This window comes from Lepus europaeus, chromosome 20 (assembly GCF_033115175.1).
Source record: "Lepus europaeus isolate LE1 chromosome 20, mLepTim1.pri, whole genome shotgun sequence".
Taxonomy (NCBI): domain Eukaryota; kingdom Metazoa; phylum Chordata; class Mammalia; order Lagomorpha; family Leporidae; genus Lepus; species Lepus europaeus.
Genome location: NC_084846.1, coordinates 52,432,959 through 52,458,625, shown reverse-complemented (window position 1 = coordinate 52,458,625; position 25,667 = coordinate 52,432,959). Strand labels below are relative to the sequence as shown.

The 25,667-nt window shown below is 45.1% G+C and overlaps 1 protein-coding gene across 1 annotated transcript; it reads right to left on the bottom strand.

Annotated features, from left to right (window-relative positions):
- Nucleotides 1-476: 476 nt before the first annotated feature.
- Nucleotides 477-24,591, bottom strand: PON1 (paraoxonase 1). The gene is made up of 9 exons (XM_062178846.1): nt 24,441-24,591; nt 16,899-16,969; nt 15,364-15,419; nt 14,847-15,015; nt 10,406-10,532; nt 7,027-7,227; nt 5,259-5,340; nt 1,613-1,741; nt 477-861 (listed from the first exon to the last, which is right to left on the bottom strand). The coding sequence occupies exons 1-9, from the start codon at nt 24,512-24,514 to the stop codon at nt 703-705; spliced, it is 1,068 nt and encodes a 355-aa protein (XP_062034830.1). The 5' UTR covers nt 24,515-24,591; the 3' UTR covers nt 477-702.
- Nucleotides 24,592-25,667: the final 1,076 nt, after the last annotated feature.

Sequence of the window (25,667 nt, the reverse complement as noted above, 5' to 3'; positions counted from 1 at the left end):
GTATCCAATCATTTAACCAGGTCAAAGAAACTGAAATATACAATGCTGAGTGCTGAGCCAACAGACACATGTGATTTTCAGGGGTGACAACACTTCCAAAAATTCTACCTGCCATTGCTGCAGGACATTGAAAAGTGAGAATCAAGGGGAGCCGGGGTCATGCACCTTACAGAGAAGAGGACAGTGGATGCAAGTGTGAGGATGCCAGGGTGTCCAACCGCTCGGCTATGGAACCAAGCCTGGAGTGGAGAGCTCACTGCGCTGCCCTGTCGGGGAGCTGGAGTCCCTGAGTGAGGACTGGGGTTCTGGCAGCGTGATCCCATCCTGCTCCCCTGTTCTCTGCTCCAACAGCACATGCAAGGCAGAAATACACTCAGATAGTTTCAGGGAACAGCAGTGGTAGGGAATGAATGTACTTTTTGGATGACAAACAGATAACTTATTTAGAGCTCAACAATTGACATGATAAAATTCACTATTTTAATGAAAAGGGACTTTATTGGTAAAGTATCCCAAGACTGATTTGAATTCACACTCTCAAAAAGCCCTACTCTTCATATCCGCTCTAGGCTGCAATGCACTTGATGTCAAATTTAGGGTTGTCCATCATCCCGCCAAAGACACTGTGGTCCCGAGAATGTGGCCGGCAAGCAGTTGCAATCGTGGGTGCCAGTTCCCGCGGCATGGGTGCTAACTGGCCTGTTAGAGCTCACAGTAGAGAGCTTTGTGGAACACGGTGCCAACCAGCATTTTCCCTTTGTACACAGCGGCCACCGTGCTGCCCTGTAACACGGTGCCATTTTCTGCATAAACCACTGTCACTTTGGGTTCTTCGGATAAAATGTCCTGGATTCGAAGCACCTATCAAAGCAATAACAGGTTAATATGACACTAAGTTTAGGTTCACACTAGGTCGTACACAACAGCTTTCAGGATCAGGTCATTTCTCTGTTAGAATCCATTTAGAGCAGTCATACTTTGTTCCAAAATTTTACATTTCATGCACCCACTTCCTCACTTGCAAACCAACAGGTTTTGATCATGCGATTGTTTGTGGGTTTGTTTGTTTCATTCATTGAAAGGCAGAGAGGTAGGCAAAGGGAGATCCGCCGTCCTTAGGTTCATTCCCCAAATGTCTACAACATCCACCCAGCCTTGGTCAGCCTGAAGCCAGGAGCCAGGAACTCCGCTCCCAGCAGTCACAGTGAGGAAGAGGAAGCCGAGACGGAATCGGGGTAGTGACTTCCCAGGCTTCTGCTGGGTCATGTCCAACAGGCAGAGGCCAAGTTCCTCGCAGATGGCCTGCTCCACACACAGCTCCCTTCTCTCCTGGCTTCTGACAACCATTTCCTGCTCCCTTGCTGGCCCTGGAATTTGCATTATTCCCTGGTACACTAGGGGAATCCTTTTACTCAAGTCCCTTCAAAGTACCATCTACGTCCTGCCTAGACTCTGACCAGAACATCCCCGTAAGTCCTTTCATTTCTAATCACTTGGATCATCGATACATGTGTCCCCCTTTATTTTTATATATACTTGAGAATTGTTTCTCATGAAAAAATAATAGCTGAGAAAAAAATTGTCGCTGACGCAACTAACTTTTCAAACTGACCTCTGATGCAGGGGGATTCTTTGAGTCGTAGAAGAAGATTCGCATGCCATTGGGATGACAACCAACCCAAAGGTCCCCTGTCACAGGATCCACGGATATGTTGTCCACGAGAGTGTTGAAGTCGAGGGACTTGCAAGGTGCAAACAGGGAGAGAAGGAAAGGCAAAGTGAAAACAATGCAGCTACAGCCTTGTCGGTGTCTGGTTACCACACAGCAGCGTCCAGGGACCCGACTCTGCCCCGATTCAACAGCACGGGGGAACTCCTCTGGCCTTCTATCCGTGCCAGTATTTTGTTAGTTTCCAGAACAGATGGGGCAGGCAGAACAGACAGGAAACCAGGGAATTCTGTTAAAAGTTCGATGCAATCATTTGAACTAACATCTGTCCCGGAACCTAAAACTAGGAAAAGAAAGTTTTTTAAGTGCAGCATAAACCAGTTCCTTCTAAAACAGCATGCGCAAATGATATTCTTACAAGCATTCCGAACACAAGCAGGAAACGTACATTCATTTCTGATGAGAACCCAGATGAAATGTAGGCTCTTTAATGGCTAAGGATAGGCTGTGTAGCCAGAGGAGAAATGACCACCTAGGGTCTAATCTTTGCCTTGGAGTTGAGAAAAAGTTTGTGCTTTAAGTTCCGCGATGTTATTCAACTCCCTGTTCTCCTGCTATTTATTCTCTCCATAGAAATTGGAAGCGCTTGATGACTGCTCGCATTGCTGCTGCGCCTTTGTATCAGGATCGTAAATAATACCAACGATTCTTCATTCCACCGTTCATCATCTTGGCTGCCTTCTACTGGAGAGAAATCCCATCTATTTGTTTACCTGTAGCTCTCACTGGAGAAACAGTATCTCCCATGTACCTCAGAGTCCAGTGCACGTTAGTGCCTAGAGACCCGGAAGTTACTGGTGGTGCCCACTGCAAAGGCCAGCATGTGGACACGCAGCCACTGCTGCCCCACGCATGCTACGCAGAGTGAGAGCTGTCCTCACACGTCTGCAGAGGAATTGGAGGGCTCCGGCAACATGGCAGGGCCTCATGCTCACCTTCCTGCGCACCTGTCACACCTTGCCTTGGCAGCAGGCCAGTTTAGGCAGAGGAGGCAGCTGAGCAAGCCACCGCCAGTCAAAAGCTCCAGGATTGCCCCATCCCACTCACCCCACACTCCTGTGTCCCCATGATGCTCTGATACACGGATTTCTGCGAGGGAAATGTGTGAATTAGGACTCTGCTATTATCTTTGGAGGGGGTAGCCACTTGGTGAATTGCAAGGCAGATAAAAGCTAAGAAGAGAATCGGGCCCGGGGGAGTTGGGTGAGAAGGACGTGGAAACCTGGGGTCCCCTCCATTCAACATGAAGTTGCTGAACCCCTACCGTGCCCACTGCATGCAGTTGGCCCCTGGAAAAGCAGTGTCTCCTGCAGACCTGGTTGGCACCAAGCAGGAGCTTGAATGCCCAGCAGTGACCCATTCCCGGCCAGGAATGAACTCTTGCCTTTCAAATAAGTAATTCCCAGCCATGCTAGCACATTACAGCTTGTGTGGGGGCCACACGCATCTCGCTCCCACTGAGCCAGCTGGGAAATTTTACATTTCTTGCTCAAGAAAATTTAATCAACTATTCTCTTTGAAAAACTGTTTTCTCGGTTAATATCCTGGTTTGTAGAGAATGGAGGCTTACGCTCACTGAAGTGTGACTAACTCATTGCCTGAGTCTTAGAAACTCTTTTGGGAGGGTGGGGCACTATTTTTATTGTGGTGAAATATACATACAATTTTGTAACAACCATTTTTAAATATAATTACAATGTTGTGAAACTATCAACACAATATATTTCTAGAACTTACAACCATTCCAAACACAAATTCTGTACTCGTTCAACAACACACTCCCCATTCCTCTCTCCTCCTAGGCCCCTGGGAATCACGATTCCACTTTCTGCCTCTTTAAATTTGTCGAAGTACTTCATGTACGTGGAGTCACACCATATTTGTCCCCTTGTGTGTGGTCGATTTTGCTAAGCATGACGTTCTCAAGGGTCATCGATGTTGCAGACCTACCAGCAGGTCACTGCTTCCTAGGGATGAAGGGTAGTCCGTTGCATGGCTCTATCATGTTTGGCACGAGATAAACCCATCCACACTCATCTCAAGTTTTACCATTAGACCCCGTGAGTTCATCAAAATTATTTACCTTTTAATGTATTAATTAACTGGTGTTAATCAATATAATCCTTCAAATGAAAGACTAATACTACTGAATAGTTATGATGGGAACCAGGCATGAGCTGTGACTGAAAGTAGGAGCCAGACAAGAAATCAGCCTTGGCTTGGATCTTGTCTTGCTGGGAGCAGCGCCCCAGCCTTCTTTGTTGAATGTGCATTCAATTGATTTCTATGATAAAATTCCCTAACTTTCAATGTATGTAAGTATCTATTGTGATAACCACTGTTCGTTGTTTTTGTTTGTTTGGTTTTTTTGTTGTTGTTTTTGTTTCTTTCTTTTTTTTTTTTTTTTTTTTGACAGGCAGAGTAGATAGTGAGAGAGAGAGAGAAAGGTCTTCCTTTTTGCCGTTGGTTCACCCTCCAATGGCCGCTGCGGCCGGTGCATCGTGCTGATCCGAAGCCAGGAGCCAGGTACTTCTCCTGGTCTCCCATGCAGGTGCAGGGCCCAAGGACTTGGGCCATCCTTCACTGCCTTTCCAGGCCATAGCAGAGAGCTGGCCTGGAAGAGGGGCAGCCGGGATAGAATCCGGCGCCCCAACCGGGACTAGAACCCAGTGTGCCGGCACCGCAAGGCAGAGGATTAGCCTAGTGAGCCGCGGCACCGGCCCACCACTGTTCGTTTTTAGCCCATCAGCCAGTATGAGTGTGTGAAATTCCATTTTACTTCAGCTGATACAAACCTACCCCTTTTAAAAGTCAAACTGCGAGGGAGCCGGCGCCATGGCTCACTTGGTTAATCCTCCACCTGTGGTGCCAGCATCCCATATGGGCACCAGGTTCTAGTCCCAGTTGCTCCTCTTCCAGTCCAGCTCTCTGCTGTGGCCCGGGAGGGCAGTGGAGGATGGCCCAAGTGCTTGGGCCCTGCACCCACATGGGAGACCAGGGGGAAGCATCTGCCACCCATGTGGGAGACATGCATTGAGTTCTGGGCTCCCAGCTTTGGCCTAGCCTTGTCTTGGCTGTTTCAGACATTTGGGGTATGGAACCAGAAGATGCCCCCCTCCTCTCTGATAAATTAATAAAAAGAAGTGTATTACATATGATATTTATTTAATATGTGCAATATACATATTATATATATATATATGGAGGCTGTTTATTTAACTGTTCCATTAACATAGAAAAGGGGAAATGGAAGGAAAGCAGGGAAAGAGACCCAGAAGGCCACTGCCAAGCTTAAGCATCACAAGGGCAGAAAGAACCTAAGCCCCACAGGTGTGTGGTTCATTGTTCTCCAGCCTGCACTTGGGGAAAGTGAGCAACACACACCTAAGGATGCTGGTGACTTTTAATAAAGGAGTAAAAAATTAGCTCTCACCCACTCCAATTAGACAACTCTGTTTTCTTCACTTTTAATTTCACAACTCAGAATCTGATTATCACTCTGCAAACTTACAGTGTTAATACATCTTACCTTCAACGGAGTTAAAGTCCAATTAGCGTGCTTTTCATACACATGGATCTTATGAGCCAGCAGTTCAGCTATATAGACATACCTTCAGAGAAGAGAGAGCTACATCAAAGTACTGGATGTAATTAGAATTCAAAAGTCACAGTGGGGTTATAATAACTCTGCTAGGAAGAACTTTGCTCAGGGATTGGGAATAGAGCCTATCTCAAAGCACACTAAATCCAGAAAGAACTCAATGAGTTTCCAATGCACAAGGCGGGGTTACGGTCTGGAAAGTTATTTCTAAAGGGGGGAACCTGCTTGTTCCTAATCAGTATCAATGGAAATCAGCCCTAACACCAGCTCTTTCTTGCTAAAAGCAAAATACATAACAGTGCTTCTTTCAGTTTGTTAATATAGCAACAAACCCCAGGTTCTGCATTTTGGGGGATATGGAGTCTCTAAGGCAAGGTGCAGGAAAGTACTGTGACAAGAGTTCCTTGTTTTGATGAGAACCAACAAGATGCTTGGCCAGGATTGACAGAAATCTTCCTCGCCTTCATGGCCTGAGTCTGGTCTGGACCCTGTGGATTTAGTACTCTGTGCAGACTTCAATGCTACACATCACAAAGTCCATAGCTCATGGCCATGGCTCATGGACTCAGCACTGTGCATTTCACATCATGAAGAAAAATGACTACTGGATTACCTTCTATTTTTAAAGACCAGGAAATGATAGATATCCATGTTGCTTTTTCTAAATGTTTATTAACAAGCCTCTGATATTCTTGGTGATTCAAGATGAGAAAAGACAGCTGAATGGACATATAGATTTTGTGTATACACCAATGGTACCCAATGGATGGGCCCCCATTCAATGCTAATATGTGAATTGCTTGTTGCAAGGCCAGTAAGAGATGATTTTACAAATCAACTAATCAGTAAGGACATTGCTTAGTTAAGTAAAGGACTTATTTTCATCATGGTGAAACTTCCTTTTTTTTAAAAAAAGTGAGACATTTTATTTATTTGAGACAGAGAGAGAGAGACTACAGGCAGAGATGTCTCATCTACCAATTCCGCGCCCCTCCCCCAACCCCAACCCCACTGCCAAACGCCTGCTATAGCCAAGGCAAGGGTGGTCCAGAGACAGAAGTTGAGAAACCAGTCAGAGTCTCCTACATGGGAGGCAGGGACTTGGTGAAGCTACAGTGCCTTGGTTTACCCTTTGGCACAAGTTATTTGTCACAAACCAGCACTATTGATATGTATGCCTACACACTACTAATCTCATTATATGAGGGTACTTCAGAAAGCTTATGGGAAAATGGAATTAAAAGATAAATTTCTTTTGGTGCAAATTTTGTCAAGTCCATGCGTAGTTTTTCTCATAGTATCTGTTTTCCATGAACTTTTTGAAGTCTCCTCCTACATTCAAAATTCTTCCTTCCAAACAATTCTAGTTAGGAATAGTGAATGTTTGTCTCATTTCTCTCTCTTGAAATTTATTTTGTTCTGAAGAGAAATATTTCTAAAGGGGGGAACCTACTTGTCCCTAATCAGTGTCAAAGGAAATCAGCCCTAACCCCAGCTCTTTCTTGCTAAAAGCAAAATATAAGACTTTTATTTGATAAATTTTACTCGTTAAAATATTGATATTTACATTTCTCCTAATTCCATGTTATTAGAGTATCACATTGAGATGTATCATATTACTTAGAAAAAGATTATATTTTGAAGACATCTAACAAGACTCTGAGTAAATCCATTATGTTTCAAAGAGTGTACATACTTGCCGTCTGGTGAGATGTTGATTCCGTTAGCAAAATCAAATCCTTCTGCTACTACTCGAACATCATTGGGACTATAATAAGTAACAAATGACCACGCTAATCCCAAATGCATTTCCCAGGATTTTAAGTAGTGGTCAGCAAAATAGTGATCATTGGTAGCATAAAAGTGTTCAGGTCCCACAGCAACAATGTCATTCACACTGCAATTAAAACAGAAACACACCCATATTAGAGGTGAAGGGATTGTACACTGGGATTATGACTTGGCACTCATTAATGTCCATCCCCAAAATCAACATATAGGATGGAGCCTTCACACTGTTGGCATAATACAGAATTCATATGAAATCATCCTTATGCCAGCCTCAAAAATAATAAATGCTCTAAGAAATTCTAAAGGAGTGATCACAGCATTTTAACATAAAAACCCTATTAGTTCTATCTCAAAAAGTGTTCTGGAATGTGTGTGTGTGTGTGTGTGCGTGCGCGCGCGCAGAGTTACTATATTCCGTAGATGTGAAATTAGACCAGGAATCATTATCAGGGTAAAATGTAGCTGTGCTCATATAGCACTGACTCCCAAGAGTCCCTGACTTCATAAAGCAGTAGGAAAAAATAAATCACTGAACTGTCAGCCCGGAGACTTGCATTTTAGTTAAAGCTGTGCTGCTGAGAGCTGTGTTGTAGGGAAAACCAATCCTTGCACATGCCGTGGTCTCAGTTTCCCTAACTATAAGAAAAGAATGATATAGACTGGTCCATCTTTCAGCCTCAAAGTTTCATGACTCCAAATTGGATAAAATGTCTGTGAACAGGAAAGCTCAGAAATTGGATGCCAGGGTTTTTGTTCTCTCTGATTAGGATTCTCTGGCTGCGACTGGAAATGTAACATATCAGAATCTATTGTTCTCCTTTAACAGGTGCAATAGCAAACACATAAGGAGTCACCCTGTGCTGATCGAGGTGACGAGTGTTCCCCAGGGCCGTGATCTGGGAGAACACAGTGCCACTCTACTGTGGAGGACGAATGGCCAGCCCACCAGCTCTGGGCTCCTGGGCGAGCTAAGCAACACAGCCCCTCAGTCTTCTTATCTGTAATGACAGGTTAAAAGATTTCCCAGAGTCATACAGCTCATTAAGAGGAGAATCTGAATTTGTGGAGTTATGGGGGGAATTACAAGAGACAATGTCTGTTGTGTGTTTTGCAGGGAGCCTGGCATTCAATAAATCCTCCATCAATGGTAGCCACTATCACTGCATGGAAATAAAAAGGCTTAGGAATGTAGGATTAGTCTGCACAAGCTCCAGACATAAATCTGTAAGCTGGTTTTACTCTTGCTTCGTTAGAAGTAATTTGCTGAAATTCATGTGGCTTATGATGATTGGCTTATTTCTCATCTAAAGGAACATAGTGGACAGGTTTAGAGCAACCGCTTTGAAAGCCAGTGACACTGCATGCTGCTCTAACTTACAAGCCTGGGTCAAAAAGAACATGAAATAATTCATGAAAAGGCCCTGTGCCATGCCTGGCATATATTAAACAACCAAAAAAGTAGCTGTGCTATTATAAAAAATAACATTCTTAACTTACAATAATAGATTTAGTACTTGGAATATTAATGCCAGAAACAACGATAAACACAAAGCTACACCTCAGTCCTTGGGTTGTGAAGGCAGAATTCCAGGTAACTGTGGCTCTCTGCTTATTTTCAGTTTGGCTAGGCACTGGCAAAGACCAATACTTTTACAAGTGGCTCAGAAAAAAAAAAAAAAATCACACCCCAGGAAACTAGACAAACCTGAGATTTCCGAGATTAAATAGTGAAACAAATAAAATAAGTTTTCATTATTTCATAGCTCTGGTGGCTCAGGACTCAAGCTATCAAGATTAAAATCCCTTCCGCACCATTTAATGATAGGTCACACAGAGTAACTTAAGAAATATTGCCGGCCTCTGTTATTTTTTTCTAAATTCACAATAGGTGTAATAATAAAACCTAATTTAGAATGTAATAATAAACCTAATTTAGAATGTATACAGTCAATAAAATAGTTTGTTTAAATTGGTTAGTGCAGCATCTCACTTGTATCTAAAGCTTGTGAAGTCGTTTTACCATTGTTACATGAGCCCAGCTTCGCAATCCCATGTATTATTCCCCACGTTAGATCTGGCCTTCTTCACATTACCCAAACATTCATGACTTCATTCTCCCCCCCCCCCAAAGTATATTTGTTGAATGAATGCATGAATATGTTCTTCCACCAAAAGATTTCCAGGCTTGTGGAAAAAACTACTTGGCCACTAAACAGTGGCTTGGTCTTTATCCAGTAACTCTATTTCTCTCCCATCTCAGTTTCCTAGTCTTCAAAACCACCAGGTAAGAAAGGTGAGGAGGGGCGGGTGCTGTGGCACAGTGGGTTAAAGCCCTGGCCTGCAGTGCTAGCATCCCATATGGGCGCCGGTTCTAGTCCCGGCTGCTCCACTTCTGATCCAGCTCTCTGCTATGGCCTGGGAAAGCAATAGAAGATGGCCCAAGTCCTTGGGCCCCTGCACCCATGTGGGAGACCCTGAAGAAGCTCCTGGCTGCTGGCCTCGGATCAGCTCAACTCTGGCCATTGCAGTCATTTGGGGAGTGAACCAGCAATGGAAGACCTCTCTCTCTGGCTCTTTCTCTCTCTGTAACCCTAGCACTTTGCCAGGCACCTGCAGATGTGCAAGTAGAGATTCACCAGTAATGAGGCAGTCAAACGCTGCATATAAATGACACAAATAGAGGTTGGAAGACAACGCCAGGTTTCAGTCCTAAATTCCTAACTGGTCTCGTAAACCACACCTTCACAAGTCAGGAAGTTGTGTGTTGGGGATACTTGTCTGTTTTCTGGCCCCCGTATGTTATATTGTTAAGGAGCCTAAGACGGAGCGAAGTGTTACTTTAGATGTGCTATTGTGTAAATGCTGCACAAACAGCAGTACAGGCAGCACAGGCAGCCCCCAGATGGGGTCTTTTCTTAAATATTCATCTCCAACTCACATAAACATCTGACACGCTCTGCTTTTTAATATACACAGAAATAAATCAACTCAAGATGTAGAATCTGTCTATGAAGGTTTGTTTGGGTTTGAAACAGGAGCAGAATTTTTTTCTTGCTAAAAGCTCGAACAGAGATCCTGAGGTCAGGAGCCGGCAGCCATCAACCACCCTGGGAAACGAGGAAGAGAATGGGCCTTCTTCTGAGGACTGGAGGCCTTCAAGGTTCTGCCCAAGAACATTTGGAGGAGTCTGCGGTCACGGAAAGGAGAGCCAGACCAAAAGGCCAACCCGTAAGTGGGTAACCACCAGCTGCTGTTAAAGAAACATAGATGCTGCATTGCAGTACCTAGGCAGAAGCTTGTGTCTGATGGTTTTCAGATGCAAAAGTGATTTTTCTTTTTCTTGGAATTTAAATAACTCCACTGTGGACTTGGAATCTGGATGGTTCACCACCATCAGGTAGACGATATTATCTGAAAGGAGATTAAACACAAAAGATGGAAACGTTCACTGCGCTCGCAGCTGTCAGCCCTGCTCCAAAAGGCAATTTCAGCTCCCCTCCAACTAGTGCTCAGGGTGTCGGGCAGATGGAATGTTTTCTTCTCTTTGCAGAGAGAAGCATTTGTGATTACTCCAAAGAAAAGCGGCTGGAAGAAGAACCAGTGACAGTTGCTAGAAACTCAAAACTCCACAGGGGGAAAAAAATCCCTGACTTAAGATGAGCCCCACTGACAATACCATTCCAAGGAGCGAGTTAAACTTTCTCGTTCAAATGGTCTTTGCGAGATGCAGAGTTGCGATAAAAGGGATAAAAAAATGCAGAAACTACTAATACAAGATGTGCTCAGGTATCACTGACACAGTGTGAGTTGACAAGTTCAATGAAGAGTTTCTGGGAGACAAGAACAAGCAGAAACAGCTTTTTGGAGTCAAGGTGTCTTTGGGACACAAAGGAGACCAGATTCGCCTTCAAGAAGGCATGAACCAAGTTGGCTAAACTCAGAGCATGCTCTCTGCTTAAGAAGCGGTAAGACTTTAGAAAACTCTGACATGGTCAAGTTGGTGTTTGAAGGGGGAAAAAAAGTGCAAGGTGTAGCAGCTTGAAGTGAAGCAATTTGAACAGAGAACCAGCTGAGATGCTTCATGAACCCAGTCATCAAACAGGTGTTCAATTTCTTTGAGTTGGTGTTCAAATGCTGCAAAGGAAAATAAAACTGTGTGAATGGATAGAGAGGAATGGGGTGTTTTCTTCGTGGGGGTCAACAATGATACAAGAGAGCAAATCCTGTGGATTTCTAGGGAAAGAGCATTCCAAGCAGAGGGAATATATACAAAGGGCCTGGGGCAGCAGCTCCACACATTCCCTTAATGGGAAAGCTGGAGCTGGAGCAGAAAGCAAGCAAGAGAGGGAGAGTGGGAGGTGTAAGCCATAGAAGTGGGGAGCAAGCACCAATCTTGCTACGGCTTAGGGTACAGATCCAGGTTTTATCTACTAGGGACCCTGTGCCCAGAAGGAACCCCAAACTGAGGCTACAGCAGTCATGCAGGCAGGTGGAGAGAGAGGACTGGACCAGAGCATGGCTCTGACAGAGACAGCAAAGGAGTTGGACAGGAAGCACCAAAGGCCCTGGTGAGGGCTAAGGCGGGAGGGAGACAGAAACCAACCACCAGGGCTGATAAAAACCTGGTTTCATATCTTGTACAGCAGATTCTCTTAATCTGCAGTCTATCCCAAGGAAATAGTCACAGAAGATGCGTGCATAAGGATGTTCATTTTGTCCTCGTTTGCAATGAGCTTAAAGATGGGGAGAACCTAATATCCACCAGCAGATGAAATTCGCTGTGGTCTTTAACACACAATTGATTTCGCGAGCACCCCACACAGCAGCTCTGAGTGAACTGCCATAAAAGATAACCCTTGATGCAGTGCTCAATGCAAAGGAGATTGACAGAGGTGTTTTGTGTAATACTATCCCCACTTTTATTTTTGAAAGTATATACCAAACACTAGGCTTCTTACACTTAAAAATATTTTAAAAATAAAATGTGATGCTAACCTATGAGTGAATGAGTGGCAAGGCCACTGAAGAGAATGTACCAAGGAGGCTTCACAAAGTTTGTGGAAAAATGGAATTAAAATATAAATTTAGGGGCTGGCACTGTGGCTAAGCCTCCGCCTGTGGCATCCCATATGGGCACCAGTTCGTATCTCAGCTACTCCTCTTCTGATCTAACTCTCTGCTTTTGGCTTGGGACAGCAGTAGAAGATGGCTCAAGTCTTTGGGCCCCTATACCCATGTGGGAGACCTGGAATAAACTCCTGGCTCCTGGCTTTGGATCAACCCAGTCCTGGCCATTGCAACCATTTGGGGAGTGAACCAGTGGATGGAAGACCTTTCTGTCTGTCTCTCCCTCTGTGTCTGTAACTCTACCTCTCAAATAAATAAATAAAATCTTAAATGTGTGTGTGTGTGTGTGTTTATTTTGGTACAAAAAAATTCAAAGACCATGTGTAGTTTTTTTTTAATAATAGACCTTTTCCGGTCGGCACCGCAGCTCACTAGGCTAATCCTCTGCCTGTGGCACTGGTACTCCTGGTTCTAGTCCTGGTTGGGGCGCCGGTTCTGTACTGGTTACTCCTCTTCCAGTCCAGCTCTCTGCTGTGGCCTGGGAAGGCAGTGGAGGATGGCACAGGTGCTTGGGCCCTGTATCCACGTGGAGGACCAGAAGGAAGCACCTGGCTCCTGGCTTCGGATCGGCGCAGTGCACCGGCCGTGGCAGTCATTTGGGGGGTGAACCAGCGGAAGGAAGACTTTTCTCTCTGTCTCTCTCTCTCTCTCACTGTCTAACTCTGTCTGTCAAAAAAAAATATATATATATATATATGTATATATATATTCCATGAACTTTTTGAAAACCCATCGTGTGTGTGTGTGTGTGTGTGTAAGGAAGCTATATAGCAAAGAGATGGAGAAGGGAATAGAAAATGATGGAAAATGATTTTTGACATTTGGAGTTTAAGGTGCTACAGGAGAGGAACTCAAACAGAAGACTTGCAGTAAAGGAGTTAAAGAGTTGAAGAAAATAATACCTGTATTTAGAGATACTCTAGGAAGCAGGCACAGTGACACTTGTTTAAAATTTCTGAAATAGAGAAATAAAGAGGGGCTAAAAGTGGAACCTCTGGGCCATGTCAGAGAACCAGTAATGATGACAAAGCGAGGAGCAGGGGAGAAAAGCTGAGGTCAGATCAGAACCAGGGTAAGTCGGGGCATTGGAATATTGGGTGGGAGAAGTTTTCTCAAAGAAGAAAGTGGTCCATAGTATAAAGTGATGTGGGGGGAGGGATGAAGGGAGAGGGGAGGAAAGAAAGAGATGGAGGAGTTTCGCAGTAAGGAACCACTGATGACTTCCCGGGGAGCAAGTTTAGTCACCCACGATGGGAAAGTCTGGAAGGAGGACTGAATGAGGGCTCCTCTGATGAGGAAGGGAGGCAAGGAGTATACACGCTGTTTGCAACCCTGGCCTTACATTTTTATCACCGGGACAACCTTTGACAGGTGCTGCTGTCCCGGCCTCCCTAGGATCGACTGAGTCAGAATCTTTGAGTCTGAGCCCCGGCCTTTTACAAACGCTCCGGACACCTCTGTGTACACCTGGGTTGAGATCCAAGGCTATGACAGTGAATAGGGAGAAGGAGATGGGAAGAGGCCCTAAGGGATGAGGGCAACAAGTCAGGCATGGAAATGCGGAGGAGCACTGTGAACCCAGAGCGGAGGAACCACACGCGGGAAGCCTCCCAAGGTGGTGGGGCTGAAGGAGAGCAGCCCTGTGCTGGACCCAGAGCTGCAGATGCCCAAGGTTAGAAAGCCTGCTCTGGGAAATGTCCGTATCTTTAAAATCATCTAAAATCCAAATCCTGAAATGATTGGGACTACGCATTGTTATCACAGTGATTTCAGGGATAATGTGAAGGTTGGCATTTTACAAAACTGTGCTTACAAATTTCAATATTTTAGCATCATCCAGCATTTAAGTGGTTTTAATATTGTATTTAATTAGAATGGGGGTAAATTTATTACCTAGAATAAGAACGTTCATGATAATTATGTTTTCATTAGCTGAGACAAAATATTCATTCATTGGAATGTTGTATTTATTTTAAATTTGATTTATGTACTCATTCATTTGAGACTGAGAGAGAGAGAAACAAAGAAAAAAAAAGAATTCAAGATCCTGTCTGTTGGTTCACTCTTCAAATTCCAGGGTCTGGGAGCTCAATCTGGGTCTCCTACACTTGACCCCTCACCGGCTACCTTCCAGGGTGCACGCTAGCAGGAAGCTGGAGTAACAGAGCCAGGACTCAAACCTTGCCATTCTGATATGGGGTGCAGGTGTTTTGACCACTAGGTCTATTGTATTTTCAAATTTCTAAAAAAATAAACAGCAAATAGAGCTGCTGTTAGGCCTAGTGGCTAAGAAGCGTGTTAGAATGCCCACATCCCACATTGGAAGAACTGGCTTCAACTCCTGGCTCTGATACTCAATTCTGGCATCCTGCTGATGTAGATCCAGGGAGGCAGCGGTGAGAGCTCAAGGAGCCGGGGTCCTGCCATGCACCGGAGAGACATGTATTGAGTTTCCCCCTTCTGGCTCCAGCCCAGCCCATTTCCAACTGCTGTGGGCATTTGAGGAGTTAATCTGCGAATGAGAGATCTCTCTTGGTCTCTCTGCCTCTTACATAAATAATATCAACAAAAAGGGGGGAAAACAGTAGATATTGTTACCTTCATCTGTGAATGTGCTAATCCCATGTGGGTTAAATGAAGATAAATCCAATGTACTTCCAGTAATGCCCAATTCCAACACTACTGGGTCTTCCTCATTCAGGTCCATTAGAAGTATCTTTCCAGGCTTATCAGGGTCAAAGCTCTTTATTCCTGGATATTTTAATCCCTTCGAAAACATGAAGGAGAGAAAGCAGCCCCGTTATAAAGACTTCCAATGCTGATGGAGCAGTGGACGGGACACAGGTTCACATCATCTGTCCCAGGTCACAAGGTGCCAGGGCTACTCGTGGATCCTCTTACCTGGCATGTGCAATAGACCCACAGGATACTCTGGAAACTACATGCTCCCCACAACCACTCCCAAAAACCCTCCCATCACCCAAAGCAAAGTCACAGGTGTACCACACCAGTTTTCAGCCCACAAGAACGTGGTAGGACTGCTCAGTTTAACTGAAGGTGGGCACTGATGTACAGAAGCCCTCAACTGGAAAATACTATAGGACACAACACTCACGGAGCTGATGAAAGCCAGTCCATTGGGCAGTATTTCCAAGTCTTCAGAACCATTGTCTGGAATAAAAACATGCAACCATTGAATATTACTGCAGGGAGCTGAGAGCCCATGTCTTCATCGCTCATTTGAAAATAGGGCTACTTATTAGCTCTTCTTTGACAGGTTAGAATAATTCATTCTTTCATTTATTATTCAAATTGGTGAAGTGATTACATAGAAACGTAAAAGATTCTGATAAACAGCTTTGTTGCAAATTGATGGACTAGAACTTTTTCTTCAGAATCTGAAATCACTTACATAAACTCAAATCCCACAAAATGTACAAAAGGTAGGATTATTTGGAAATAGATTGCTGTCTTTCTAAAGATACAGAGTTAACTACAAACATATATTAATATTACATAGTTCCAAATCTATTAAACTCTTTGAAAACCATATCAGAAGTAGGAGTGTATTTTAAGTGCTGAAGTTAACAGGAGGATACGTTTCAGACGATCAAGGACTTACATTTATTGCTGCTAATTATAAATCTCAGTAAATATCATTATCTTTAAGTTACACTATATCTTCAAGTTATACTATATCTTCAAGTTTATACTGTAAAGTACATGAAGGTTTTGACTTTCAATTAATCTAAAGATAAATGAAATATTTGATTTTATGTTTATACTCAGTGGAAATGTCTTTTTTTTGAAATATACAGTGATATTTGACATCAATATATTATTTTTTCTAGAAAAAGTAATACAAAGAAGATAACGTAGCCAAGTTCACTGATAGTAACTGATTAGGTCTTCTAGTCTACCATTCTGAGCCTTAGTCAAGGGAGACAAAAAAATTTAAGAAAACAAAAACAAGACCACCAAATGCAACAAAAGCATGGATCTCAAACATATTGTCCTCAAATAACAAAGCTCCTTGGTTAAACCACACAGGAATTTGAGCCCTGGGACACTCCATTGGCTGTCTACCAGTTGCTATTCCCCTGCTTTTTATCTTTGCTAACAGTAGACCTAAGAATTACTTTCCCAGCTTCCTTTGCTGTTACGGCACCAAGCTGCCTTTCAGCTCTGCCTAATGAGATCTAAGGAGAAATTTGTAGGGAGCTTCTGGAGAAATTTCTTCCTCTCCAATTTTAATAAGAGATGAATGCAGAGAAACTGTGTGGTAATTGCAAAGCCCTGTGAAAGTTCTTTTCCTTTTTTAAAGTATTTTTTACTCTCTGCTTCCTGTCTGTCCCTCTTTCTTCCCTTTCCTGCCTGACCTCAGGTTAGAGTCCCATGAAGCCAAGCATGCTTCTGACCATGACTTTTGGTCTACTGATCAAACAAAACAATCAAAATTGCCAATACCTAGGCAAAAACATTGCTGAAATCAAAACTCAAACAACATGGAATTTATAATTAACTACGGGCTTACTCATCTACACCTGGTTCAAAGTTCTATTTTTGAACAGAATTAAATGCATACATGAATTCGATAGAGAACTAATACTGATAGTTTAGGTGAGACACTTTCTCCACTCACATACGTACCAATTCCTTTAACTAAATTACAGTTAGGAAGTTCCACTGGAGTTATTTCACGGTGAACATTAAATCGTGTTCTAGGGGAAAAGAAGAAATAAAACACACATAAAACTCTTCAGAAATTAGAATTCAATCCCAAGGGTGAGTAGCCCACAAAGTTCTCCTTTATTGTTTTGCCTTGGTTTTGACCCAAGTTAGTGGCTCCTGGCACGTGCAATTCTCTCTCTCAAGGCCAGAGCAAGACAAGTAGTGTCCTTTGGACACAACAGTTGATGTTTGTGTAGCAGAGGTGGTCAGACACACACAAGAGATCCCTAATGTCCTGTCCAGGGCTCTGTGCACCTGGACAGAAAGGGAAGTGTTCTATCAGCGATGTGAGAAGTTCTATGTGGAAGGTTGGATGGAAAGGCATCCTGGTTCAAGTTTATTCCATTGTTGGGTTAGGGCTGCTGACAAATGGGCCTTCATTCGTCTGCCCAGTCTGACTCCCCAGCCTGAACTGGGCATTTGCTTTCAGATGCAGTGCTTGAGAAATGCAGGTGTGTTTAAAGGATTTGTAGCTTCAGAAAATCATACCCTTGTGGTAGATAATTTGTAAAGTATCTTAAAAAAAAAAAAAAAACGTTAATGAGCCGGCACCGTGGCTCAATAGTCTAATCCTCTGCCTGTGGCTCCAGCACCCCAGGTTCTAGTCCCGGTCGGGGCGCCGGATTCTGTCCCGGTTGCCCCTCTTCCAGGCCAGCTCTCTGCTATGGCCCAGGAGTGCAGTGGAGGATGGCCCAAGTGCTTGGGCCCTGCACCCACATGGAAGACCAGGATAAGCACCTGGCTCCTGCCTTCAGATCAGTGCAGTTCACCGACCGCAGCGGCCATTGCGGGGTGAACCAATGGAAAAGAAAGACCTTTCCGTCTGTCTCTTTCTCTCACTGTCCATTCTGCCTGTTAAAAAAACAAAAACAAAAACAAAAAACCCTTAATGTATATGGGTGAAATTCACATCTTGGGATTTAATTATTGTTTTTAGCCCTTGTCTATATTCCTGTGGAACAGTGGTCTTCCTGCTTTTTGCCTCTTGAACTCTTTATTTAGTGGAGGATTAAGCCTGTGATCATAAAGTAAATTAGAAATATTTTAGTGCAAAAATTGAAGGAAAAAAGAAAGGAAGGAAGGAGTTGGGGGAAGGGAAGGAGGGACTATCATTACTGTCTTAGAATTATTATCTATTAACTACATGAAGTCTGTTTATATAAATAAAAATGAGAGCGTATTTAGTGGGTACACCCTTTAGCTAATATTAAAGTTTTCATACTAATTTGTTTTCTCTTAGAGACATTCTGGTTTTATAATACACATTTAAAAAAATAAGACTATATAACTATGTAAATGCAAGAGAAAAAGTTTTTTTTTTTTTTTAAAAAACAGAGTCATCTTTTCATTTCTATTTCATTTATTTAATGCCCTAAACTGAGTTAGTGAATATTTGAGTAGGAACTCAAAGGACAGATAGAAGACGTGCAGGATGAAGGTCAAAACCAAGGAGATTACAAGAGGAGCACAGAAGAGAGTCAAGGATGTGAAACTGCTGAGTGAGCAGTTGTGAAAAATGCCAGCGATCACAACACTGCCTTTTCTTAGATTCAAAACCACACGGCAAGAATAAGCGTGCTGGGGCTGGTGTTGTGGCACAGTGGATAGCACCTCTGCCTACAATGCCAACAGCCCATGTGGGTGCCAGTTTGAATCCTAGATGCTCGGCTTCCAATCTACTCCCAGCTAAGGCGCCTGGGAAAGCAGCAAAGATGGCCCCAGTGCTTGGGCCACTGCACCCATGTGGAAGACCTGGATGAAGCTCCTGGCTCCTGGCTTCAGCCTGTCCCAGTCCCAGCTGTTGCAGCCATTTGGGGAGTGAACCAGCAGATGAACATTTCTCTCTCTCCCTCTCTGTGTAACTCTGACTTGCAAATAAATAAATCGATCTTAAAAAAGAAAGAAAAGAGAGGCCGGCACTGTGGTATAGTGGGCAGTGTGGTGAGGTGCTGCTTGCAATGCCAGCATCCCATATGGGTGCCAGTTTGAGCCCGGGCTGTTCCACTTCCAATCCAGCTCTCTGCTATAGCCTTGGAAAGCAGTGGAGGATGGCCCAAGTCCTTGAGCCCCTGCACCCATGTGGGAGACCTGGAAGAAGCTCCTGGCTCCTGACTCCGAATCGGCACAGCTCCGGCAGTTGTGGCCAATTAGGGGGTGAAACAGTTGATGGAAGACCTCTCTCTCTCTCTCTCTCTCTCTCTGCCTCTCCTTCTCTCTGTGTGTAACTCTATCAAATAAATAAATAAATCTTAAAAAAAAAGAATAAACGTGCTCCCTGACTCTCAGGGTTCATTAAACAGGATGAGTTAATGCAGGACAGTAGACCTGTTTCGCTCCTATTCTAATTCAGGCTTCTCTCTCACGGAAGGTGACCTCTCATCTGGACAAGGTAGAATAATCACAATACAGGGAGTCCAGTGAGGGCAGTGAGGCACTGAATCTACACCCTCTTGTTTGGGTTCCAGTTTGTGGGCCAGACAAATCATATGTCAACAGAGTAATCATTGTGATTATCGAGTACTTGCACACATCTCTTCCTATCTTCAAACACCTTCCCTATCTTACAGATGACAAAGATGAAGTGACTTTCCAAAGCTATGAAATGACTGAGCTGGGATTGGGACTCAAGTATGAATACAAAGCTCACATTCAGTCTCCTAACCAGGAAATTCCTAGTGCTTAAACACTGCTGAAAAGCTGCAGGAAACACTTTGAGACTCACCTGTGTTATTCTCAAATTACCATAAAATATCTTGCCAAGGCCTTAAGTCCAAATGTTCCAGGTCTAAGAGATAAGGTTTAATGTCTGGGAGATGTTCCTGATTCACAAGCTTCCGATCTCTGTCCAACAACACAACCTTTGCTGGGAACTATTCTGTGAGAAAGTCTTTTCAAAAGAAACTGAGAATCTGTAGTTGTGCAGTAAGAAAAGCATTCTGGGCGGCCGGCGCCGCGGCTCAGTAGGCTAATCCTCCGCCTTGCGGCGCCAGCACAACGGGTTCTAGTCCCGGTCAGGGCACTGATCCTGTCCCGGTTGCCCCTCTTCCAGGCCAGCTCTCTGCTGTGGCCAGGGAGTGCAGTGGAGGATGGCCCAAGTGCTTGGGCCCTGCACCTCATGGGAGACCAGGAGAAGCACCTGGCTCCTGCCATCGGATCAGCGCGGTGCGCCAACCGCGGCGGCCATTGGAGGGTGAACCAACGGCAAAAAAAGGAAGACCTTTCTCTCTGTCTCTCTCTCTCTCACTGTCCACTCTGCCTGTCAAAAAAAAAAAAAAAAAAAAAAAAAAGAAAGAAAAACATTCTGGGGGACATTTGGCATAGAGACTGAATTGCCAGTTGAGACGCCTGCATCCCATAATGCAGCTCCAGGGTTGAGCCCCAATTTCTCTGCTTCCAATCCAGTTTCCTGCTAATGGGCACCCATGGAGATAGCAGATGGTGGCTCAAGTATTTGGGTCCCTGCCATCCACATGGGAGACCTGGATTGAGTTCCAGGCTACCGGCCCAACCCTGGCTACTGAGAGCATTTGAGGAGTGAACCGGTGAAAGTAAGATTATGTCTGCCTCTGGGTCTCTCTCTTTATGTATCTTTGATCTTCAACTAAAATAAAAATTTTAAAAGGAAATCAATTCTGGAACTTTGCTTGGGACTATCATCCCCATCATTGGTTGACACCGCACACTTCTTCAGTCAATATTCCTTTATGAAGCCTACTGTGTACCAAGTCCTGTTCTAGGGGTTTTCACACATGCTTCTCATTTAAAATCCTCTTTAGCCACCCTTGAGACAAAGATTAATATTTTCCCGGTTTTATATGTAAGAAAACTAAGACAGAGGGCTAGCTAATGTGCATTGGTTGCTTATTTACGAGGGTAAAGCTTGGGCTTGAAATTAGATGTCATGATACCAAGGGCTCTTCCTGCAACCCTTTCACACCTCTTTTCGTTTTCTCACACTTTTCCTTCCACCTCAAATTTCCTTTCCCTCCATTCACGACATTCTGCAGCTGCTCCTGATCTTCCGTGGCAGGAGCAGGAACTCCTTCACTCATCTTCATGTTACAATCATCCATCAAGTCTCCTACCATGTTTGACAATTAGTTGTTGGTCTTGTTGCTCTCAGGACACTCTGAATTAGGTGTGTGGACACAGTATCCTACCCACCTCTATCCCTGCCAGAAGAAACGTAACATAGCAGAGAGCCAGTGCTTGGTGGGTGTGCTCTGAATTATTTTATGGAGATACAAGGCTAGTGCATCAGTCTGAGAAGATGGTTGGTAAGGGAGATGGGATGGTTGGAGGGCTACTTGTCCTTAGCTTAGGGTTTCAGAATGTATAATCATAGTATGTTTTCAAGTATCATTCATTAGATTTCACAAGTGGATTTTTGGGGTCACTTATTATAATTATAAAAGCCAACATTAACAGTTATATTAGGGTACCTGTTATATGCCAGATTTTATACCTTATTATGATTTGTATTATCATTCTACAATTTTCAGGCAGCAAAACAGGCTGGGACTTTTCTTGACCTGAAGTGGTAAAGTGACCAGAAATCTGCAAAATGAGATCCAGCCCAAGTGATCAGGAACCCTCACTCCCTTCTCCCACCATGGTCTGGGGCCTGCAGTGGGCATGGGGTGCCGAGATGCACTGCGAGGCCTACTGCTAGCTGTGCCAGCCTTGAGATTTCCTTCTGAGCAAGGGACACACAGGGGTCTCACACATTACCAGGGGTAAGTTTCCAACCAGAGGTTGGCACAGATAAACAATGTGCAGCATTCCAAACTCCCAGAAGATCCTGTTTTTATCTTGGTCCAAGGGCATCCAGGGAGTTGCCCAGTATACTTCCCCAAAGACCATATGCAGCTGACCGCAAAGATGGCTCGGAGGGGCTGGCAATTGGAGCAACTGCTAGGATACTCCATTCTGGAGTGCCTGGTTTGGGTCCTAGATCTGCTTCCAATTCCAGCTTCCTGCTAATGTGCACCCTGAGAAGCAACAGGTGATGACTCAAGTAGTTGAATTCCTGAAACCCACATAGAAGACCTAGATTGAGTTCCTGGTTCCTAGTTTTCACCTGACCCAGCTCCAGCAGTTATGGGTATTTGGGAAAAAACAGAGATGGAAGATCAATCTCTCTCTCTCTCTCTCTCTCTCTCTCTCTCTCTCTCTCTCTCTGGTTTTCAAATAAATAAAATAAATTTGCAAATACAGACACACACCCACATATTCAAAGGCTCTTGGTCCAGGGGAGTTTTGCCAATTTCTTTCTCTGTGCTGCTCTCACCTTGAAGGCACATGGGATCCCCAGAAGGCCCCAGGCTGCACCCCCACCTTGCGTGCTCCCGCAGGTTCCATCCTGCCTGAGCCTATCTCTAACTCCTTGTGAATGCCTCATCCCCACCCTTCCCACACGGCGTCTGAAGAGAACAGAACGCACTCTGGTGATCTGCTTGTTCCTAAAGCCCCAGCAGATCTCTGCCCTTATTTCCCCTGGGCAGATTCAAGATCCAGGGGACTAAACTGGGGATAAAGGGCATTTATGGATCTTCCGGGATCTCTTGATCTGGTCCCAACACAGGCGATGACAGTATTTGAATATCCTTTAGAGAGGTGCATACAAATCCTCTGGGGAGTTTTTTAAGTAATTCTGGTTCAGGAGTGTGTGGTGAGACCCCCTCTCTTGCTTGTCCAGCGAGCTCCTAGGTGATGCTCAGGCAGCTGGTGGATAAACCCCTTTGGATACAGTGAGCATTTATGGCCTCCAGGATGGTAACAGCAATTTCCATCTCATCTCCATCGAACTACTGCAAGAGGCTCCACAATTGTGTACCAATCTGTCTATCTCTCCATCTATCTATCCATCTCTCTCTCTAGTATCTTTGTCATCTATCTAATTTCCTTTGGCAGCAAATAGTACCATGATGAATAAAAATTCACAAACTTGTATTTTTATATGATATAAAAGCCAAAATAACTACTTACTGCTTACTTTTTTTCTAAAGAACCGTGACAATTTTTTAAAAAATTGTTGATTTATTTGAAAGGCAGAGTTGCAGAGAGGCAGAGGCAGAGAAAGGGGGGGTCTTCCATCTGCTACTTCACTCCCCAAATGGCCGCAATATGTTTTTTAAAAATACTGTGGTTCTGGGGCCTGTGTTGTGGTGTAGCAGGTAAAACCACTGCCTGCAGTTCCGGCATCCCATATGGGCACCAGTTTGAGTCCTGGCTGCTCCACTTCTGATCCATCTCTCTGCTATGGCCTGGGAAAGCAGTGAAAGATGGCCCAAATGCTTGGGCCCCTGCACCCACATAGGAGGTCCAGAAGAAGCTCCTGGCTCCTGGCTTTGGTCTGGCCCAGCTCTGGCCATTTGCGACCATTTAGGGAGTGAACCAGTAGATGGAAGACTCTGTCTATCTCTTTCTCTCTTTCTCTCTCTCTGCCTCTGCCTCTCTGTAACTCTGCCTTTCCAATAAATAAATACATACATACATACATAAATCTATCTTTAAAAAAACCCCTATTCTGAATGTGAGCTCATAATTAGTCTATACACACATATTTTTAATTCAAAATGTTCAACTTAATTTTTTTTAATATTTTATTTCAGAGTAAATAACAAGGTAATATTGAATAAGACTTTGAGACTATGATAATATTTTATCATATGATAAGACTTTAAACCCTATAAAAAAGTTACCATGAAAATTCTGATGGATGGTCTGCAGACTTTGAATACTATAAAAAGCTACTATGAAAACTCTGATGTAACCTTCAAACACTCCCCCTGCCTTGAGTAGCCCCTATCAGTTTATTAAATACTTTACAAGAAAGCATGGACCTCTCATTTATTGAACAGCTACTATGTCTCTGGCATGGTTATTACCATTTCTAGCAGCTAAGGTCTAGAGAGGCAAAGTGATTTGTCCAAGACCCTATATTCAAGGAGCAGAGCCAGAACCAGAACACCCAACAGCTGCACCAGGCGCTTCCTCCCCTCCAGGCCCCCACTGGAGCTGCCCTCACCTCGTGGGTATGGGCTCCCACCTGCTCCAGTTCACACCCAGGGTCCCTCTCTCTTGAAAAGCTCCAAGCCTGAAGGTTGGCACCAAGTCCCTTTCTCAGACTCGCACGCTACCAGGGTCCTCCTAGGATGGGTTTTGGGGGATTTTAAGGCAGGCGGACGAATGCAATCCGCAGCCAAGCACACGGATCTTCATGAAACGCAGGCTCTCACACCACTGGCAGTGGCCGCCCAGCCCATCCTGCAGCCTGCCCGCAAGGGTGTGAGCACAAGAGGCACGTACAACTTAGACACACATGTATGGACCCTCAAGCTGCCAGAGGATTTTGTTAAGAACTTGGATTCTCCTTGTGGGGTGGGGGTGGGGGGTCTTGGAGCTAGCTGATAGTGGGGAGCAGCGGGGAGCTGCAGCCCTCATCCCAACCCAACTTACTGGTAAGAAGACTTCTGTCCGTCGAAGAGAGCCAATCCCAGCCCCAAGAGCGTGAGCGCTGTCAGTTTAGCCATGGTCAGGGCAGACTAAAGGCTGGACCGGCGCGAGCACCACGGGCTGGGAGCCTCCTCCCGCCTGCAGCCAAAGTCGCGCACCTGCAGCCCGGGCTCAGCCCGCCCCGCCCCGCCCCGCCCCGCGGCCCTGGGCTCCCAGGCTTAGCCGTGCGCCCGGAGCCGGCTTCGCCTGTGGCTGCCGCACACTTTAGAGAGCGAGAACAGCTGCTAGGAGGGTCAAGCAGGGAACAGGAAGCAACCTGGAGGAAACCGAGAGCCGTGGGAAAGGAGCCCCAAGACTTGGTGAGGGCTCGCTGTGCGCCGGCCAAATCCCAACCCGTGTCGCTCAGAGGGGTTCGGAAACCTAATCGTGGTGACTCAGCCAGCGAAGGACGCGAGGGCCACCTGTGGCTGGAACCCCTAAAGCCTAAGTGTGTTCTCCGCAGGCTCCCGCGGATCTGAACCTGCTGCCGGCCTCGTTCCCCTCCCTGCTGGCACCGGTACTGTTCGTTCACGCCTGTACTGGGCATTTGGTGAGCCCCTGCTGGGCGCCAGGCACCGTGGGAGATGTGGAAAGTCTCCACGGACCTCACATCCCAGTTAAAAAAGGAATCGGGTGTGTCGTGGACATGCGCTTCTGTTATGGGGAAAAACAGAGCTGCCAGGGGCTTAGGGAGCCGGGGAGCTGCCCTGTAACACTGCGGAGCCGGGCAGGCCTCACCGGCGAGGGGCCGCTCCTGCAAGGACCGGAACGGAGCGCCTTTCTCCCCATCTCTCTGAAGGGGTCCTGGTTTCCCCAGGGACAGCCCCTTCTTTGCGCCCGGAGCCTCTCCTTCTCAAGGCTCCTGATCCAGTTCCACGTCCCCTGTGTGTAGTAGCCATCTCTCGCTCTTCTCTGGAACATGGCCCTCACAGAACAACATGCTTCAGTTATCACTTCGAGTTTTCTGCGGTAAATACTCTTTCACATTCTAACCACCGTCCTCTTTCTCGACTCCTCCTGGAAGACTTGCTCTTAATCCTTGAGCTTATGTGGAAGGCATCCAACCATCACTGCAGATCCGTGGGAAAAGCATCTCGCAGAGTGACCCGCTAAGGCCAGGCTTCGAGCCACCTCCAGCTAGGAAACACACATGTTGAGGGAAGCCTTGTTGGACTTTGAGATAAGCCCAGA